This window comes from Callospermophilus lateralis, chromosome 7, assembly GCF_048772815.1.
Source record: "Callospermophilus lateralis isolate mCalLat2 chromosome 7, mCalLat2.hap1, whole genome shotgun sequence".
Classification (NCBI taxonomy): Eukaryota; Metazoa; Chordata; class Mammalia; order Rodentia; family Sciuridae; genus Callospermophilus; species Callospermophilus lateralis.
Genome location: NC_135311.1, coordinates 130,882,606 through 130,902,881, shown reverse-complemented (window position 1 = coordinate 130,902,881; position 20,276 = coordinate 130,882,606). Strand labels below are relative to the sequence as shown.

The 20,276-nt window shown below is 57.1% G+C and overlaps 1 protein-coding gene across 2 annotated transcripts in view; it reads right to left on the bottom strand.

Moving 5' to 3' along the window:
• Positions 1–260: 260 nt before the first annotated feature.
• Positions 261–20,276, bottom strand: part of Tmco4 (transmembrane and coiled-coil domains 4) — a 73,299-nt gene continuing 53,283 nt past the window's right edge. For both annotated transcript variants that reach the window (XM_076863285.2, XM_076863286.2), the window contains exons 13-15: positions 9,817–9,934; positions 5,614–5,731; positions 261–1,279 (exon numbers count right to left, since the gene is read on the bottom strand). In XM_076863285.2, the coding sequence (XP_076719400.2) occupies positions 890–1,279; positions 5,614–5,731; positions 9,817–9,934 (626 nt within the window). In that variant the 3' untranslated portion in view covers positions 261–889. The remainder of the gene's footprint in view (positions 1,280–5,613; positions 5,732–9,816; positions 9,935–20,276) is intronic.

Below are 20,276 nucleotides of genomic sequence, written 5' to 3'. Positions count from 1 at the left end.
CTACATTCTGTGACTCACTTCTGCCCTCTCCCACCTCCCTCAAAGCTGTCCACACAGCCTGTCCCATCCCAGCTTGGCACTGACGAGGGCTCCATCACTGATGGGCTGTGTGACCTTCAGCAGGTTACCTAATCTCTCTGAGCCTCATTTTCCTCAAATATGAAAAGAAGATGGTCATAGTACCTGCTCCACAGGGTGAAGGTGGGTGGAAACGACCCAGGTGAGCGCTTGGTATGGGGTAAATAATACGCGGTGGCAGCTCATATTATTTTGTATTAATTTCCTCCCTGTTCCTGCTGTAGGAAACCCTTCCCCTGAGATCCATTCTTGTCGCTGGGCCCAGTTCCCGCCACTCCTCGTGCTGATTCGGCATTTACTGCGCCAGCCCAAGAAATGGCGCAGCTCTGGGGGTTGCTTACAACGTCGCAGCTCTGACCTTTGCTCCTATGGTTGTGCTGTGCCCAGCCTGCAGGACTGCGCGGGACAGAGCTGGTCCGTGTACTGAATGGAGAGAGGGAGCTGCCCCCCGGCACCTGTGCCCTGTGGGTGCCGGGGGGTGGGCCTGGGGAGGCAGGTGGCTGGGAGTCCCAGCCCCACACATCTCTCGGGACCTCCGGACAGCCAGACCCCACAGCTGGGACCTGGGGTGCAGGCAGCCCCGCTGCCTGGGAGTCCTGGGCTCCCGCCGGGCTGGGCTGGCCTTGCAGCCTCTGCTCCCCAGGGAAGGACTGTCCCCCACTGTCCTTCCTTCTGGTCCCTTTTCAAGTCTGACCCCTGCATCTCAGAAGTGGCTTCTGCAGGGATTTGCCCACCTCAGCCCTCACCTGGGGGCTCAGGGGAACCAAAGCTGCATATAGAAACCCAGGAGATGGCCCAGGTCCTCCTGGGGTCAGTCCAGCCCCGGGCAGGGGCCCTGGGTCTCGCGGGCACAGTCAGGGCAGCCCAGAGGGTTGGGGTCCACACCATGAATGCACATACGGGGGCTCCCAGTTAAGCCTGCAGCGGCAGGAAGCAAGGCCCCTTCAGATGGATCCGGCCCCACTAGCTCCTGGGCTTGGCTGGGGTCAGTGGACGCTCTGGCGGTGTCTCTGGGTGTGGGCCCCTGGGTCTGCCCATCCTGGCGGCTGGTCTTGTCTGCCGCTGCCTGCCGAGGCTCCTCCTGGGGCGGGCCCCCTGGGGCCAGCAAGAGCCCCTTCTCCCCCCAGCCTGGCTTGGTGCGGACACCCACGGCCTTCAAGATGACATCCATCTGCTTGGCATAGTCCAGGTGGCCGCTGACCTGCAGGAGGACAGTGAGTGAGGGCCATGGTGGTGGGTGGGCAGGGCCCAGCCCTCCCTCGGTCCCCCAGTGAAGCCTCTGGACCTCGTCCTCGTCCCCCACCAACCAGTCACCAATCCCACGCCTCCATCTCAGAGTCTCCCAGATCCAGAGTGGGGTGGGAGGGCCCCGGGCTCAGAGCAGGTCTAGAACTTATGAGGTAAAGATGGAGGACGTTTCTCTACGCGGCCTGCATCCTCTGGGACTGGATGGCCAGGTGGACGGTCTCCTCTGCCTGCAGCTAGTGGCCCGGCTGCTCCTAGCTGTGGGCTTGGGACAAGTCCCTATCCCACCCTCAATGTCTCAGCTGCACTGCAGGGACAGTAAGGCCAGCTACGCCAGGGGGCACAATAAAGCCCAGATGCAGACCACGAATCTGTCCACAGTGCTCCGGCCCCTCCTGCCTCAGCCCGACAGCACCCACAGAGGGTCCCCAGCTGCCCGCACAGTGAGGTGCAGCGCTGAGATGCTTTTGGCCAATGAGATGACGTGGTTTGAACGTGACCCCCTGAGTTCATGCGTTGGAACTCAGCCCTGGTGCCACAGTGTTGGAGGTGACTAGGTCACCTGAGGTGCCTTGAGAGGGCTATTGGGCTCTGGGGCTGTGGCTCAGTGGGAGAGGACTTGCCCAGCGCGGTGGGGCCCTGGGTTCTGTCCCCAGCACCGCGCACACACCGAGGGGAGCGACGACGTCATTGCAGACTGGTCCTTACACGTGGGTTTGTTATAAAAGTAACCGTGCCTCTCCCTTTCCCTCCTGCCTTCCTCCATGAGCTGATGTAGCAAGAAGGCCCCACCAGACCAGGTGCCATGCTATGCCCTTGGACTTCCCAGATTCCAGAAATGAGAGCTAACTCCATTTCCATTCATTGTGGATCACCTAGTTTCAGGAACTCTCACATAGCAGCATAAACCCACTAAGACAGAGAGGAAGCAATGGTGTTATGGGGTGCTCCCTGAGGAGCCGTGCTCTTCTTGACTCGTTTCCTCTTTCCTGCTGCCTGGAAATCAGATGTGATGGCCCAAGCTTGAGCATCCATTTTGGGCCATGAACTGCACCACTACGGTGGCACAGCAAGCAGCAAGACAGAGGGGACTCTGGCCCCTGAATACCGTGGAGCCAACAAGTCAGCCGGAAAGTGCCTATCCTGGCTTCTTTCATGGGACAGAATCAACCCTGGTGTGTTCAAGACACTACATCAGGGATCCATTATAGGGCTTGAATCCCAACTAGGACAAGGGCCGAGAACTCAGAAGTGCCCATCCCCCTTCCTCAGAAAATAAGACCCGTTTTTGTGCTTGGCTGTGTCTGTGAGGGGAAAGGAGGCCGAGGAGGGAGCACGCGATGCCTGGCTGTGGCAACCGACGATGCCCGACGCAGAGCAGGTCTGCACGCAACTTAGCGCCTACGTGAGTGGACACAGGCCCTCGGCAGGTGCTGGCTGCTAGTTGTGGCTGAGACTGAGCCATGGAGAGGGTCGGGGTTGCCCCACAGCATCCAGCTGGGCGCCTTGGAGCAGGGACCTGGCCCCGGCCTGTTCCTAAGGCCCACGCTCTGCACAGAGAGGGCTGCCCCCTGGCTTCTCAGGCCTCAGGTCCAGGGGGAGGCCAAGGTGGCCAGCGCCCTTCCACAGGAGGTGGCTTACTTCGAGGCTTGGAGTCTGGGGCCCGGGCTGCCTTGCTGTCTTCTGCCAGGAGCTTGGTCCCCTGCCATATCCTGACCGCAGCTTCCCCACCTGGAAAATGGGGGTAAGACCCTGAAGGCTGCAGGAGCTGGAGGGCCTGGTGCTTTGCAGGAACGGAGTCCATGCGACCTTTTATTGCTATGTTCCATGTACAATTCAGAAGAGGTTTTATAGAGACATTACTCCATTTGAATTAGTGATACCCAGCCTCGGGGGGCTGGCAGGTGGTCACAAAGCACCGTGTCTGGCAGGCAGCAGATGCTCCATGAATGTGGTTCCCTTATGTTAGTTTTCTTAGAAGGGAAATCCATTGAGGAACCCAAAATGGTTGCTTAAGCTCCAGCCATCATGTCTGAATTTCAGCCAATAGAAACTTCAGACCCACAGGAGACAAATGATAACTGCTTCTCTAAGGACAAACCCAGTTGCCTCCCTCTATCTTTTTGGTGCTTGTGAAAGGCTGGTTGAGGGGTGGGGAAGAAAGGCCAGTCAGGAAGAGAGGCACGTGTCTGTGGTTGCTTGTACAACTGACTCTGGGTGGAAATGCTACTGCACAGCTGTCCCAGGACCCGCAGCTGGGGCCCTCCTTGGCTACAGGTGGGCCCAGGTCTCAGCCAAGCCTTGTTCTGAGCTGCATTCCACCCAGGCGGGGCGCAGAGGCGGGAGTCACTCAGTGTTCCGGCCCAGCGGGTGCCGGAGGAAGACTTCCGCGCCCACCAGCTCCCTGGCTGTCCTGGTTGATCTGCAGGCTGCCCAGATACCCGCGGGAGGGCGCCACCGTGGCAAAGCCCTCTCTGACGGTCCCTGCTGGGGAGGGCCTTCCTGGGGGCCTCTGTGGGGCCCAGATCCCCAGGGCTCCTCCTGTTTCCCGCGTCACAAGACACCCCCACACCCCACCGACGCGGACCCCCCACTTCTGCCTGCCCAGCCACTCCTTCCGGCCTTCCCCCTCGGCCTCGGTCTCCTCAGATGACACTGTTGGGGACATCTGCACCACAAGGCCACCATAGGTGGCCCATCGCCTGCACCGTGGTGACAAACCTCTGTGGTCGCCTGCCGGCTGTCGGGGTCGGGTGTCCACGTGGTGCCAGGCCCTTTGCTAACTTCTGGAGGCCAGCGGGCATCTCCTATGGGACACGAAGGGTCTTGCCCTGGTGGGGACGCTGGGGAGGGGCAGTCTTCTGCTGGCTGAACCCCGTCCCCAGGCGGGAAGGCCGCCTGGCCCCCCTCACTTATGGGCCCTGGAGATTCAGCCCCGGATGGTCCACAGAAGTCAGCGGAGACCCAGGTCCGCAGGGCTCTGCAGCCGGGACCCTCCTCCACCCACCTGCTCCAGCAGCCTCCCAGGGAAACACAGAGGCAGCCCAATGACTTCTAATTACCCGGAGGAGGAGAGCCCTGGGCGGCTCCTAATGTGATAAAGAGCTATTATTAGGCAGAGCTGGGAAGCTGCCAGGGAGGCAGTCTGAGGAGGGAAAGAAGACTGGGAGCCGACGGTCCCACAGGCAAAGACCAGAAGGTGCTGGCAGGGCCTGAGCCGCGGGAACCAATGTGAAATGAGGGCCTGCCCTGCACCAAGTGGCTTTCCTGTGCTGCCTGAGAAGTTGAGCGGTTTCCACCATTTCATAGATAAGGAGACTGAGGCTCAGAGAGGTCCCCTTCCCACTCGCTATGATAAGCAGGTCTCAGTGGACGAAGGCTCTCCAAGCCTTAAAGATCATCTGGACACTCGAGTTGTTTGCGTGACTGCCCAGACAGGCCCTCTTCCACCCGTTCCTGCAAGAATTCTCGCCAGTGAGTCTCGGCTGTGCAGGACCCCTCAGGGTGCACGTGGCCCCCTAGAGACGGAGTTGGAAGGTCTGGCGGTGGCACCCGGGCTGTCCCCTGATGAGGGCTCAGCTCTGGGCTCTGCCTCTGCTTCTGGTCTGGCCTGAGCCCTCTGCCTGGTCCTCTGCTTGACCTGGTGGTTTTCGGGAGGGGCAGACAGGCCTGGCTGGAGAGCTACAGTGGGGAGGGGAAGACCTGGGAATGGGGGTGGTGCGCAGTCATGTGGGGGCCAGGGTAGGCTCTGGGGGTCCAAGTCCAGCCCTGATAATTGCAACTTGTGAGACAGGAACTTCTCTTTCTCTTCTTTTCTTTCCCCCTTGCTGTGCTGGGGATGAGCCCGGGACCTCGCACACACTAGGCAAGTGCTCTACCACTGAACAACGTCCCAGCCCTTTTTCTTTTACTTGAGACACGGTCTCACTACATTGCAGAGGTTGGCCTCGAACTTGTAATCCTCCTGCCTTGGCCTCCTGAGTGGCGGATTACTGATGTGTGCCACCATGTCCTGCAAGACAGGAATTTTTCTAAACTTTGATTTTCTAATCCATGGAACGGGGACAGCAGTGCCTGTCCAGCGAGGATTAGCACTGGAGTGGAAGGCGGGGGACAGAGCCCCGCGGGAGGAAGGAGCCTGGTCAGCAGCCCCTGTCCCCGCCCAGCAGATTCTCAGTCTCTCCCTGCTCCAGCGCAGAGCCGGCCGGGGCCACTTCTCCAGGGGCTGAGGCTGCTGAGCTGGGTGGCCAGACACCTCCTCACACGCAGGCAGACGCAGGCGACACTCACCACCGAGGACAAGTCCACGTTCTCCACCCTGCGGTCCTGCAGCTGCACAGGCTGAAGGCCGGCGACGCGGAACTGCACGGAGGACGTGCGGTACACGAAGCTGAGCAGCCAGTCTCCCCTGTGGGCAGAGACGGGGCGACCGTCAGCCCCGGGAGACGCCAGGCTGGGCCTGCCTGTCTCCTGGGAGGTCTGGGGGACAGAGCTTCTGTGGGGAGCAGGGCCCAGCCCTGCTCAGAGACGCCCAGGGCCAGGCCTGGCACCGAGGGCTTTGCACAAGGCCGTGGTGGCTCCAGGAAGGCTGTCTGGTTGGGTCCCTTCTGGGTCCCCAGAGGCAAGAAGAGTGTCTGGCATGTCATAGATGCGTAGTCTGTTGACGAGCACCTCATTAATTCTTGTGGCGCTGGGGCTGGACCCCGGGCCTCACCATGCTCAGTGAGCCCTCCACCATGAGCCACCCCAGCCCTGCCAGCTGACCCAGGGCTGCGGGATGAACAGTCAGCAGGCCGCTGGGGACTGTGCCCAGCTGGGGAGGTGGCTGGCCCAGGGCTCCCTGAGGGGCCAGGGGGGAGGGGGCTATGGGGACCAGCTGTGCCTTTCGAGGACAGGCCTGGCCCACTGCGGGTTCTCCTGGCCCTCAGTCTCCTGGCGGAGGCCTGGTGGTTGTCCAGGGGGTCAATGCCCGGGGAATACCCGTCCCTTCATGGCTGCTGTGAACCCCACTTCCTCCCCCTCCCCAGCCAGACACCCCTACCCCATCCACAGAAAGCCTCCTGGGACTCTGCTGCCCAGCTCTTTAGTGCCACAAGCACTGTCCATGGAGGACGGGTCTGAGGGTCCCATGATGTGGCCTTCCTGGAACCTGAGCTCTGTCCCGGGGCGCTGGGCCAGCCGAGCCGTGCGGTACCCAGGGGGCAGACCTGACTGTGCACATCTGGTTTCTTCCACGGGCACCAGCTCCCTGGTTTGCCTGGTCCATTATTTTTGGAAGCTTGAAAGATGGGCTCCCTCACTGCAGCCCGGGAGGGGGCTGAGAGGCAGGAGAGGGCAAGTCCCCCACCCGCCTGGGGCCTGGGTGTGCCCATCTCCCGGCCTCCCAGCTCCCCCTCGGGGTCTCCACCACAGGGGTGACGTGTAGGTGCCGTGGGGAAGGCCCCAGAAGGACTGGAGTCCAGTGTCCAGGGCCCTCTAAAGACCCCTCCAAACGGGGCTCCTCGGCCCCCCACTCCTCCCGGCTATCATCTGCTCAGTCCCTCAATCCAATCTCAGGTGCCCCCACCTGTGGCTGGCCTGCCCCTGCCCTGCTGGTCCCTACTCCGCCCCCTCTTCAATGTCCACTCTCCTCCCAGCCGGAGGACGGGCAGGGCCTCCCCTGCCCTTAGGGACCAATGCAAGGTCTCCGAGCACTGGGTTTGAGGATGGCCCACAGGCGCTATTGCTATCTGTTGTGATTGTGACAGCGCTTTGCTGAGAACTGTTGCCTGCCCTTCCTTAGGCACATTTAGGGACAGAACAGGAACGTGTTGAAGGTCCTATGTCCTCTTTGGAGTCCTGAGTGAGCCACGGGTCCCTCACTGGCACTCAAGACCCTTCTCCAGGGCCGGCCTTGTCCATTGTGAGCTGTGTGACCTTGGGGGAAGGTGCTGGCCCTCTCTGAGCCTCGGTGGATCTAAGCTCCCAGAGTCGGTGGGAATTTAAATGAGGTGGTGCAGGGACACACGGATGCTCAAGAAGTCTTGGGGATGATTATCACCTCCCGCCTGCGCCTTGTGGGTGTGTGGCTCCTCCTGAGCTGGGCCTGTGCTTCCGGCCTCTGACGGGCTCCTCTGTACACCTTCCCGGAGTGCCCTGAGCCCTCACCTGGTACTGTCCACCCTGCAGTGCTCCTGTGCTGGGACTTGCTCCTTTTGGGACAGTCCCCACACGTCCTCCTGTGGGTTCCTGGTCTTTCCCCTCTTCCAGACAGAGCGCTCCCTGAGGTCAGGACTGTCCCTTAGTCACAGGACTCCCGGGGGTAGGGGGTGGCCCAGCTAGGATCAGCCACCGTGGGGACCGGCTGAAGGGGCACCTGGCTCACTCTCCAGGCTCTCCCAGCGTGGTGGGGCCTTCCTGTCCTCCTGTCACCCCTCCACACGTCAGCTGGAGCAGAGACGCCGGGTGGCCTCTAGCACCCGGGCTCTGCCTGGTGGACCCTGGGCAAGTCACCTCTCCCTCCCACGGTTCCCTAACTCGGGGGGGACAGGGAACAGTATGGCCCAGCCCAGGGGGTCAAGAGAAGCCCAAGGAAGTGAAAGGATTGGCCAACGAAGTGCAAGTCTTCGTTGATAAACGCAGGCAGCTGGTGCTGACCTGCACACTCCCCACTCACCCCCCCCCAAGTTTAAGTTCACAGCCACGGAAGACGAGGGGGCTGAGAGCGGAAACTCCTAGTGGATGCTTAATTGGACCACGGAGCTCCAGCCCTGGGCCTGGTCGGTGGGTCCCGGCTCCCCTCCCTCTCTCTACAGAGACTCGGCCGAGGGTCTCTAACATAATTGAAAACCAGGCCTTTTAGCCTCCAGTTCTCAACAGAACAGATGGTTTAATAAGACCGCGCTGCCTCCGCACCGCACACTTGCAATTTTAATGCTTTCCCTTGGCTGTCGTGAAAAAATAACAAAAACCTAGAATCAAAAACCTCACCACGCAAAGACGCCCACTAACAGATACCACCCACCACTGCTGCCATTTATGGGGCACCTACTACGTGCAGCCTGTTCCTTCATAATCTCCCCAGGACCCCCGTGCGGGAGGCCTGTTAGTCCAGCTTTGCAGGTGGGGATACTGGAGATTCAGGGACGCCACCCCAAAGTGAGCGGCAGAGCCAAGCCTTTAACCCAGCCGCGTCTGACACCCTAAAAATATCAATCTTGTGTTACCCTCTTAACTACTCCTTATTTGTGCTCATTTGGGTTCTTTAAAATTTTTAATTATAAGTGAAGCTGTGATAGCCCATTTTATAGCCTGTATTTATTTCATGAATGATGAGGAAGTTGGGTATCTTTTAAGTTTATTGACTATTTGTATTTGTTCTAAGAGTTTGTATGATGGTATCCTTTGGCGATTTTTTTTTTTTTAAGTACTGGGGCTTGAACCCAGGGATGTTTTACCTCTGACCTCCATCTCCAGTCTTTTTAATTTTTAAAAATTTTAAGACAGGCTCTTGCTAAGTTGCTCAGGCTGGCCTTGAACTTGGAATCCTGCCTCAGCCTCCCGAGCAGCTGGGATTACAGGTGTGCACTACCACCCCTGGCTCTCCTTACTAATTTGTAAAGTTGTTTCAATTGTAATGGAGTCAGTCACCTCCCATGCAAGCTCTGAAGTCATGTTTTCCTTCCTTTCTCGTCCCCTACAACTAATCGCCTGTCCCACTGTTTCTTGAACTCCTCATGGCCCTGTATTTGGAGCTCAGAATGTCACCTTCCTTGGGTGACCTGGTCGGCGTTTTTTTGCACTTCAGCTGAGTGGCCGGAGGGTCCTGTTGTGTTTTAGAATTCGTAATGTTTTGGAGTCTGTAAAGGTCCTCTGGCCTGTTCTCCCACGAGGTCTGGGTGGTGGCTCTTCCCGACCCTGGGTCCCGGCCTTAACTGAAAGCCCTGAGCTCCCCTCCCCCAGCCCCAGGCGGGGGCTGCTCTCCTTTGAGGCTGGCCCTGTCTCTTGTCAGAGGGTCTGTCACTCTCTGGCCATGGGCGACCTGCGGGCCATCAGCTTCCTTTCCTGTCGCCCTGCCCTGAAACAGCGTTCTGCAGACTCAATCCAGACCCCTCGCTCGTTCCTTCAACAACGATGAACCCAGAGCCCCTCGGTCTCGACCACAGCCCTCCATCTGTGGGACCCATCTCTGTTTAAACAGTCAGTGTCACGTCCACTCTCCTGTGGCCCCTCCCAGCTCCAATGCTGGGCCATTGCTGGGCTCCTGTCAGCATGCAAGTGGCCTCAGGCCCAACCCAGGGACATCCTCTGCTCTTCTGGATCTTCCCCGTTGTCATCCACCCTGTAAGGATGGACGCTTAGCGGATCAGAGCACCTGGCCTGGGCCTCGCTGCCTACAGGGCCGGGGCCTGCACCGGGACAGGAGTATCAAATGCACCTCCCCAGCACGCGGCCCGGGACCCTAGGTGCTTGGGAAGCAGTGTCACCTCCCCGCTGGAGAGAGGGTGCACAGACCTGCTGTAGCCATTGACGATCCTCCCGGACACCACCTTCCGGAAAGGCTCCCAGTGCTTGGGGTCTCCCTCCACGGGGGCACCCAGCAGGATGACGTCCTCGATGATCCCTTGGCAATCTGGCGAGAGACCCCAGAAAAAGGCCATCAGTGTCCCTGGCCACAGTGGTTCCTGGGAGGGATACCCCAACCACACTGAAGGAGATACGTGTCACACCATGCACACACACACGTGCACACACACACGTGCACACACACACGTGCACACACACACGTGCACACACACACGTGCACACACAGGCACATTATGGGGTCTCTCTTTACTGGGTTCCAGGGCCTGGGTGGAGCCCTCATGTCCCGGATCTATTCCTGCAAAGCCCCATTGTCACTATTTCAGAGTTAAGGAAAACACAAGGCATGTGGTCAGCAAGTGTCGCGGCCCGAGTTGGAACCCGGGTCTCTTTCCACCACCCACGAAGCTCACGCCTGCTGTGGGCCCGGATGGGCTGCAACTTGGAAGGTGGGGGGACAGTGCCCCCTTCCTTTGCAGCAGGTCCTGGCAGGAAGAGGGCAGTGGAGAGGAGGTGGGGTGTCCTGGTCAGCTGACCAGGGATATTTTAGCCAGGGCCACTTGAGGTGGGTCTCTGTGTCCTTTTTCTTCTTGTCACACATCATTCGTTCATCTTCTGTCCCCTCCTCTAACAGGGAGGTCCCATGAGGGCAGAGGCTCCGGTTGCCTTATCACAGCCATGTGTGAGGGCCAGGGAACACACCAGGCCCCCGCGTGGCGCGCAGAGAAGACCTGAGTGAGTGAAGGAGGACTGAACTCTGTCCTCAGGAAAGCCAGTGCAGGGACCGCGATGACCGTTCAAGTCCAGCATAGGCACTCTGAGCTCTGCGACGGGAGCCAAGTCACTTAACTTCTCTGAGCCTAAACGAGAACGACGATTTGATACTGGGCTTGTGGGTCTTTTGAGGATTCAATCATGGTGCAGGAAAGCCAGCGCTGTGGGCACACAGGGGCCGTCAGTGCCCTGCACCGCGGCTCCCCACCCTTACGAGTCTGAGTTGCTGCACCTCCCGGGGTGACTGTGCCTGGCTGGGACAGCTTTGTCCAGCTCTGCCGCCCTCTTGCTCAGTGACACAGGACAGGAGGCTTTGTCTCTCCGGGCCCTGGCTCCTGACCAGACGGTTCTGTTTTCTGTCTGGGCTTCCATTTCCAGTCTATCTGAGTGGACGGTTCCAGGCTAACAAGACTTTGGGCACCTGTTATGGCTTGGCTCTGGACTGACCCTTGGGTGCCATGTGTGGAAGGCCTGGTCCCCAGTGCAGCAAGAGCCAGAGGTGGGGCCCTTGGGAGTGACTGGATCCTGTGGGCTGGGACCTCATCAGTGGATTAATCTATTCACAGCTGAGTGGACGACTGGGGGGGGGGCTGTGGAACCGCAGCAGGTGGGGTGTGGAAGGACTGGGTCACTGGGACTGTCCCTGGCCTCTCCCTCCCTCTCTCTGCTGCCCTGAGGTGACAGTCTCTCTGCTGGCCTTCACCCCGGGCCCAGGGCAACGGAGCTGGCCGACCTCGGACTGAAACCTCGCAAACAGTGAGCCGAGACAAGCCCTTCCTCCTTTAGGTTACTCTCGTCATGTATTTTGGTCACAGTGACAAAAATCTGACTAATGCAGAACCCGGAGCACCAAGCCCTCTCAGCTCCCCGCTGCTCTGATGTGAAAAGATTCCATGACCCAGACTCCCCCTCGCTCCTCCGCTTCCAGGGAGGTGGTGATGTGGCAGAAGGTTTCAAACTTCGGTCTGCTGGACAGAGTCTAGTCCCTCCTTCATTCATCCAGGTCTGGGCTGACCTGCAGGGTGGTCCTGGCGCCCCTCCCCGCAAGGGACCTTCAGTGCTGCGTTGCTGGCGACACTGTTGCTGAAAGGACCCTTACAGATCAAGGAGATTTCATTCCAACCCCTTCCCTTGGCAGATGAGGAAATAGGCTCAGAGAGGGGATGCCACTTGCCCAAGGTCACACAGCCAGAGAGAGTACAGCTGGGGCTGCAACCCAGAACACACAAGAGAGCTGTAAGGTCCCTGGGCCACTCTCTCTGCTGATGCAGAAGAATGATCACACAGTGGTCACAATCGAGCTGCTGTTGCTGCCAGAGGGCTAAACAGTGTGGACCCTCTGGGCCAGCAGGTCTCTTTGGGGACCAGCCGCAGGGCGGGGTGCCTGCTGTTCCTGTGGAATCTCTCAGAGCTGGAGAGGGGCCCTCACCATAGGCTGCTGAGGGAGGGCTGCGCCCCCTAGTGTCCAGCATCCGCCATAGCGGGGTGCCTGAACAACTCCTACGATCAACTCAAAGCTGCTGGGAAAAGCAAAGAAAGTTACTTTGTCTGAGACCTTAAGCAGAGACAAGTGCTGAACCTTGTAAACCAGCCCCGAGTGCACGTCTGGGCGGGCGGAGACCTGAAAGCACATTTTCCCACATCTGAAGCCGAACTGACAGCTGCCAACTGGACCCCTTCCCTTCCATCCTCAGACCACTGTTCCCTGCTCAGTGCGCTGGGTTTTAAAGAGGGTTATGCTCTCTGCGTGGCTGCAAACCTGGGGAGAAGCTGTGCAGCAGGCTCTCAGTAATGCCCAGGTGTTAGCTAAGGGGCGTGGGCAAGACTCACACCAGGTAGGACCGGTGGAGGGAGGCCAAGAGCCTCCCAGGGTGGAAGCGCAGAGGGGAAACCTGGGGTGCAGCTCACCAGTAGGACTCTTGTCTAGCACGATGCCCTGGGTTCAATCCCCAGCACCAAGGAAAGAAAACAAACAGAACACAAAATCCCAAACCAACCAAGCAAAGAACACAGACAGCTGTGTAGCTGATGGGAAGGAAAAAAAAAAAAATCCAGATCCCACTGTTGGATCCCAAACCTTACACTACCAGAACCTTCCAGCCTCCTGGGCAAAATACAGAAAACCCTTGCTCAGGTACCACTTTCAGTGCCCATCAGACCTCTTCCACTGGGGCAGAGATGATCTCTGGATCCTGTCATGGATCGAGTACAGAATGGTCCTCACTTTTCAAGACCAACAGAAGAAACTGGAATTTAACATTTAACAGTAACTAATGAAGCCGGGCACGGTGGAACACACCTATAATACAAGCGGCTCGGGAGGCCGAGGCAGGAGGATCGTGAGTTCAAAGCCAGCCTCAGCAATGGCAAGGCTTGCTAAGCAACTCAGTGAGACCCTGTCTCCAAATAAAGTACAAAAAGGATGCGGATGTGGCTCAGTAAATGCTCCTGGGTTCAATCCGGGTACCAAACAAACACCCCCTGCACTCCCCTGGACAGAAGATCCAACTACCTTTGCTGGCTCAGCAACACAGAGTTTGAAACACATTTGAATTTTTTCTTCCTGCTGTTACCATCTTGGTTTAGCATAGACCCTTTTATACATATTCAGATTTTTATGTAAAAGAGGGCGGGGATCATCAAGTTTAGAAGTAATACACAAATGGCTTTTGTGCCCATAATTTCCATTTTTAAAACAGTTCTCTGGATCTTATTAATATCCTGCAGTTACTGCTGCAGCTGGAAGCCCTTCATCCTGTTATAACTTTAGCATTAAGGGGGCGTCAAACCTCCAGCAGTTAAAAGAGAAGCTCCTGCCAGCCGCGCCCACCCCTCCACTCGCAGGAGTTTGTCATTCGCACGTGCAGCGAGACACATTTCTTTCCAAAACTTACTTTTGCTTTTGCCTCTTAGTTTGACTCTTTCACTCAGGAACCAAAGAGATCCATTACATCCCGAGTCGCAGCACAGGGTCTTTCCGGGGTGATGGGAAGGTACTAAACTCAGGTTGCAGTGATGGTCACACAACTCAGTATATTTACTTAAAATCTCTGACTCTGGGGTTGGTACCTCTTGCACTTGCCACCCCTAGCAAACTGGAAATGATTTCAGTTTTTCAAAAACCGTCCAGGGCTGAGAAGGGACAGCTTCTTCCTAGTAGCAAACTTCATGTGATAGCTTTGGCCTTGGAAACTATGTGAATTGAGTTTTTGTAAATTCTTCAAATGCATCAAGTGGCGCCCCCATGGAGAACCCTTTGGCGCGGTAGGGGGTGCTCTGCCAGGGACACCCCTCTGTCTGCTGTCTGACCCCTTCCCTGTGGTGGCCTTCCTTAAAGCCAGGCACCCGCTCCACATGCCCGTCACGTTGTCAATAATGAGATTCTCCTGGCTGCAAACACCAAAGCATCTCAAGTTCAAGAAGCAAAAAGGGACGGATTTTCTCCCTCCCGGCAGGGGTGCTTGTGTGCAGCCAGCGATAAGGCCGAAACGAAGGAGGAAATTATCTCCCGACTGCGGTCCAAGAAACAGACTTTGAGGGAAGGGATGCGGACTGCACCTACGGCAAAGGAAATCCGCTGCAGACACAGGACACAGGACCGACCAGCAAGGAAGGAGCGACAAAGGAACAGGGGTTCCATTGTACCCCAGCTCCAGCCGCCCTGGGGAGCAGGTTCACACTGGGGAAATGCTTAGCAGAGCCAGTGTGGACATCCTACAGGATCTGGGGTGAATTAAGGGAAGGACTCAGTCTTCATTTCTCATCTTTCATTCCCACCTCTTCCATTTCGCCCTGCAAGGGTAAGGCGATCGCCCGGCTGCGGTGGCACAACAGGGGTCCCCCAAACTCAGACTCTGTCATGAAAGCCCAAAGCCCGGGAGGCACCCTGATCTCAGGCAGGAAGCTTTTTATCTTCCGCTCTGCAAACAGGCCAGGCTGGCCCCCCAAGACGGCAGTTAGACAGTACTGATGCGCGGGCCTGAGGAGCATGGAAATCTTAGATACAGGAGGAAAAAAACTCAATCTCCATTACACAATGCTGTGAACTGAGATGATTAATTAATACGTAAATTACTGGGTGTGTGTGTGCGTGTGTGTGCGTGTGCGCCTGCGGGTGTTTGCTCCTCCCACAGAGGAACGCTCCTAGCTGCAGAGGGTCTGGATGCTCACATGATTATTTTTATTGCTGAGACTCTCGAATTGTTTGAGTTCTGAGTGAGGGGGAGGCCCCGGAGGTGAGGGAGGAGTGGTCACTGGGAGGGGCCTGCCCATGAGCTGGGAGGGATGGCCACAGGGGCTCCAAGTGGCCAGGGAGAGACCCGCCCCTGGAGACCATCCCCTCCATATCCCTGTGCTGGACACCACAACTCTGACAGAGACTCAGTTTCCCCAGAACTGGGGCAGTGAGCACGGGCAGCCGCTCCATCTGCATGACCGCGACGGTGACAGGTGGACCTGGAGGATGCAGCATTTGGCTCTCAACATTGTCTCTTGGGAGTTTGCATAATTGAGACAACATGGTTAAGATCATGTTTTAGAAAAGCCCAAAGACAAACCTGGGGACACGCTGGTCAACCTCTGTCCTCTCACGGCACATTTGAGCAACACCAGGGGCTGGATCGCACAGGCAGTGCCTGACGTCCCCTGACCTACAAGTGATTGACTCCTATTGAACTGCAGTTCCTAAATTCCTAACCCACTGCCCCTAGCCAGGTAGGATGAGTCCGGCCACTAGAAGCAATCAAACAGAGGCTAGTGGACATCTCTGCTGTGCAATGTCAGAGGGATCCTGTATAGCGCGGAGGTTTGAACCCAATGATCTCAACTGTCCCCAGGAGTCCCGAGTCCATGCGACAGTCTGGACCGATATTCATGGGACGAAGGAATGAAGCAAGGCCCATTGTACTGACCCCGAGATAATGGTCAGGGCCTCCTGGAGCACCTCATTAGGATTAGACAGAGCGTTAGGTGCTAAGGCTCGGGCCTGCTAACCAGCCTGTGAGCTCAGCCAATCTCTGAGCATTACTATGCGCAGGCTCTGTGCTGGGTGCTTCATATGAGCTATTTCATTTCTCCTTGCGAAGTACATGTCCTTTTGTCAGCTGCGTGAATCAGGAAGGATCAAAGAGCTTACAGACTCTGCAGGGGCCGGGGAGTAGGTTGTGGTGGAGCCAGGTTTTGAAGGAAGGGTTTGCTGACCTGAGCCCGTGATCCCGAGACCCTGTGGCATGGAGAACTGCAGCCTTCTGGGTCGCTGTTAGCAAACTTTCCACCCACTCCACTTATTCTGCATGCACTTTACAGTTGGGAGTGGGAAGTGGGTCTACCAGTGGCTAGATAGGGCCTTAAGACAGGCTAGCGGGTAAAGTCCTGGAATAACGAGGCCCTGGGGGGCGTTTGCATAAAGGGTTCCCTGGCTCTGGGCTGCAGGGACAGTGGAGTTCTCAGCCTTCCTGCCTTCCAGCCCAGTGTCCCTGCCCACCTTCTTCCCAGGCCTCCCACTACTGCCCCTAAGGCAAGAGGGTTATGGTCTGGTGATCAAGTGTAAGAATGCTCTCGGAGGACATGTGCTGGTGGGCAGGTCACTGTGTAACAGGAAGTCAGATGGCAGGGTCTGCTTCCTCTCCTGAGCTAGTCAAGCCCTCACGACAGGCGGGCCACCTTCTCTATCCCTGACCCTGTATTTAGGGCTGGTGATGTAGCCCATCCTTGCCAAAAAAAAAAAAAAAAAGGGGGCAGGAATCCGGCTCTATATTCATCCCAATGGCGGGTGGTCTGTCTCTGTCTCTCCCCTTTGCCTGCCTTCTTCTGTGTTCTGTCCCTGTCCAGGACCTGGTGCTCCTGGGGGCTATGCCTGCCGTGTGATCCAGCACAGATTTCCTGGGGTTGCAGGTGGCAGATGACTCTGTTAAAGTCAGGATGCCCTGGCACGCATGGAGCTGGGACCTGCGTGCTCATTTCTCCTGGGGACCTGGTGGGCAAAGGGGTGTGATTTGCAGGGCAAGGACTTGGGCATCCCCAGGTCTGCCATCACGGTCGCATCAAACTCCCAACAGACACCAGTTGCCTTTGTTGTTTGGGCACGTTCTCTCCTGGCTCCTTTTCCTCGCTGTGCCATGAAGGTGTAGGGCAAGGAGGTTCCTGGAGGCTCCTCTGAGCCCTGGAAGTTAAGTGGATTTATTTAGGAGGACACTTGGTGGCCAGTCTGAGGGAGGCTGGTGAGGCAGCTCCACTGGCCACTGTGTCCTGAGGGCTAATGGTGGAGCAGGGAGGCCAGGCCCCGGGGGTGAGGCCAGGGTGAGCCCCGCATTCAGGGTGCAATCAAATGCAGGTGGTGACTGCTAAGGTCAAGGGGGTCTGTGTCCCCTCCAGGACCCCAGGGGCTGCTCAGGCTCTAGGCTGAATGAAAGCAGGAACCCAGGGAACCCCACGTTCTGCTGAGTGCCCCCACCCTGTCCCGAGAACAGAGCTGTTATATCCTGGAGCGCGGAGGCACTGGGTACTGCAGCCTTGAAAAAGTCACCTGGAGAAACTGGTGGTGGGGGGAGACGGGGAGGCCTGACGGATGGCATGCTGGTCACCAAGCACCCTGTAGTCACACCTGCCCGCCACAGGCCAGCTTTGCCGTGACCTGGGACAGCGAAGAATGTCAATTACTGTACTTTATCCCTGTCTCGACCCAGGCCAGGTGCTCTCGATAGAAGGGGACACAGAGACACAGACCTTCGACCTCCTCACAGGCAAATGGGAACATCAACAGCTGCCTCTTAGTGAGGTAGGAGAGAAAGACTGAAAAGAGGGAGAAAAAAGACTTAAAGGAAAGACAAGGAAATTATATTTGAATTCAGAAGTCACGCATACTTTCCCCTTTATCATTCCTGGGCCAGTCTCTCTTCCAGGCCTGCCACTCACAAATTTCTAAGAAATCTGTAAATCCACCTGGGCACTGTGTTCAATAAACCTCCAATAAACAGATTAAGAAAGAGGGCGTCTTGAGGAAGCTGTAATTTAGAGGATTTCCCGGCACTATTGACTGGTCAGATGGTGAAGACCACGGCAGCCTGGGATCCTGAGACTGACCAGGCCACCAGAAACCGTCTTGAGACCACCAGACTGGTGTCATTCCCACACACCTTCCCACACCGGCCCTCGCCAAGTTCCCGCTAAAGAAGAGCTGGGGACCCCAGAACTGCACCTCTCACTCTTGTGATGCTCACGTTCTCCCTTAAATGTGTCTCCCTTGCTTTACCCCCAAGGCGTCTCTCTCTTGAGATGACCCACAGTCTCCCTTGACTGCTTTCTGCCCCTGGCTGGCATGCGCTGAAATTCTTTGCCATCGCTGCAAGCCAAGGACCCTGCAGGTCCTGAACCTGTTCCTCCTTCTCTCTGGGAACTCCTAGATCCTTTTCCTGAGACACCTCTTCTTTTGTGACATTAGGGCTGTTGGTATATTAAATAAGAGAAAATCGGAAGAGCTCTCAGCACTTTGCCTGGCCCAAACGAAGTGCTCAGTAAGTGGCAGGTGTCAAATTCCCAGAATGAGACCCAAAGGCATCAGTATCCCTATTATACTAATCACCATGAGGCTCAGAGAGGTGAAGTGACTTGCCCGAGGGCGCCCAGACAGAAACTAGCAGAGTCTGGATTGAAACTCTGGTTTCTAGGCTCCTTATCCAGTGTGCCCTCGTTCGTGCCATTTTCAGCAGGTTGCCAGCCTTCCTTGCACCCTGGAGATACTAAGAAAGGTGATGGAATTGCAGAGGAGAAGGGGTGGAGAGCCCGGGCTGGAGAACTGCCCAGCACAACAGTACGTAATGCTTTTAATTAATTCTCTTCAAATGCTTTTGGAACAAAGAGGAGAATAAATGCATAAATAACTGGAGCAATTCTTGGTTCATGTGGCCATTTGGCCGAGCCAGGAGTAGGAGGCAGATTGAGTTCCCTTTCAACCACTTAATGTTTGAAATTATTTTAAAGCAAATACATGGAGAAGATGCACCGGGCATTGTGATGTGGGGCCCAGTCTTTTAGTGAGGACTCAGATGGTGGCTCCTCCTGGCAGCAGACACTGCCCCCTGCCACCTGCAGGGGTCAGAGGGCTGTGCACTCCCAAAGCAAGTGCATGCCCTTGGCTGGGAGATAGACCACCCCAAGGGACGTGTTTATCTCTGGTTATGCCCAGGGCACAGCCATCTGGCAGGTGCGCATCCTGTCTTGGTTTCGAGCGGGTGGGAGCAGTGGACTTGGTGTGCACAAGCTGGCAGACTGTGCCAGTCTGGAACAGATCAGCCTGCAGGCTGGGAGGTCACTGGGAGGCCTGGACAATAGGTCAACCAGCTGGCCCTGGTCTTGTAGGCTGCGGTGTCCTTCTGGCCAGGGCAGCTCCCGGGAGGCCTGGGGCAGGGTTCTCTGCAGGCTGTGCTCCCTGACAGCCCCCTGGCTGCTTTGTGTCTCATTAATAACTCAGCTACTGAGGTGCACAGGCACCTCCTCTGTGTCAAAGCCTGAGTCAGGAGCTGGTGACACAAAGGTGACAAAATAGCCCTGAAGGTGACCTTCGTCTAGCAGGGAGAGACTTGGGAGCGGATGCTTGGTAACACACAGGGTGAGTGAGTGTGGGCAAAAGTGGGTAAGCACCAGGGAGGGAGAGGGTGGCAGCAAGACCCAGGGGGTGACCAGGAAGGGGATGGCACGCTCAACCACCCACCCTGTCTCCGTCTCTGCGTCCTCATGAGGATGCTGTGAGGGACAGAGTTAGGAAAACCGCCGCCATGGGCATCCGCACATACACCTCGCCCTGCTGAGGCAAACAGTCCGCAAAAACAGGAGCCCTCAGTGAGACAACAGGGAGAACAGGATCATCCTGCCACCTAGCCCCCTCAATAATCGAGCATTCGCCACAGCTGCTGACACTAATGACAACAGCACTGTCCTTAGCATCTGAAGACTGATATTGCAGGTACTGCATGTCCCGGGCGGCTTCTAGTCCTAAGTGTCTGTGTGTGTGTGTGTGTGTGTGTGTGTGTGTGTGCATGTGCTGTCCCTTTAAGATCAGTCCCTTGGTTCCTGAGAGGCTTGGTTCAGGGACCCCTGGGGAACCAGATCCCAGGGTGTTCAAGTCCCTTCTGTGACACAGTGCAGTGTTTGTGTTTAAACCCACGCACATTGTGTCTGTGAGTGGCTGGACACCGAACCCAGGGCCTCGGGCCTGGGCAGCACATGCCCTACCCCTGAGTGGCTTACCCAGCCCTGCAGGAATCTGGGCCTATTCCTGTCTGCTCGGAGGATCTGAATATCAAATGGAGAAGCTCCGCAGAGCCTTCTGGATCTCTGGGATCTCTCTGTGAGGGCCCCATGGGTTTCCATGAACCTGGCCCCATCCCCTCGGGCTGTGGGAGGAGCAGAGGGGGCTGGCCCTGACTGTGTCCTGTGGGCTGGCTTCTGGGACTGCTGCTGTTTCCTTAGTGGGTAGGGGCAGCGGAGGTAACTGGTAACGGTCCCCAGGACGCACAGGCCGAGCCAGCACAGGGTGCCGCAGGTGCTTACTAAGCCTGAGCCGATGCGGGTAGTCGGTGGGAACTTCCCGTCTGCGAGGTCTGGTGTGGAGGCTGCTTTGA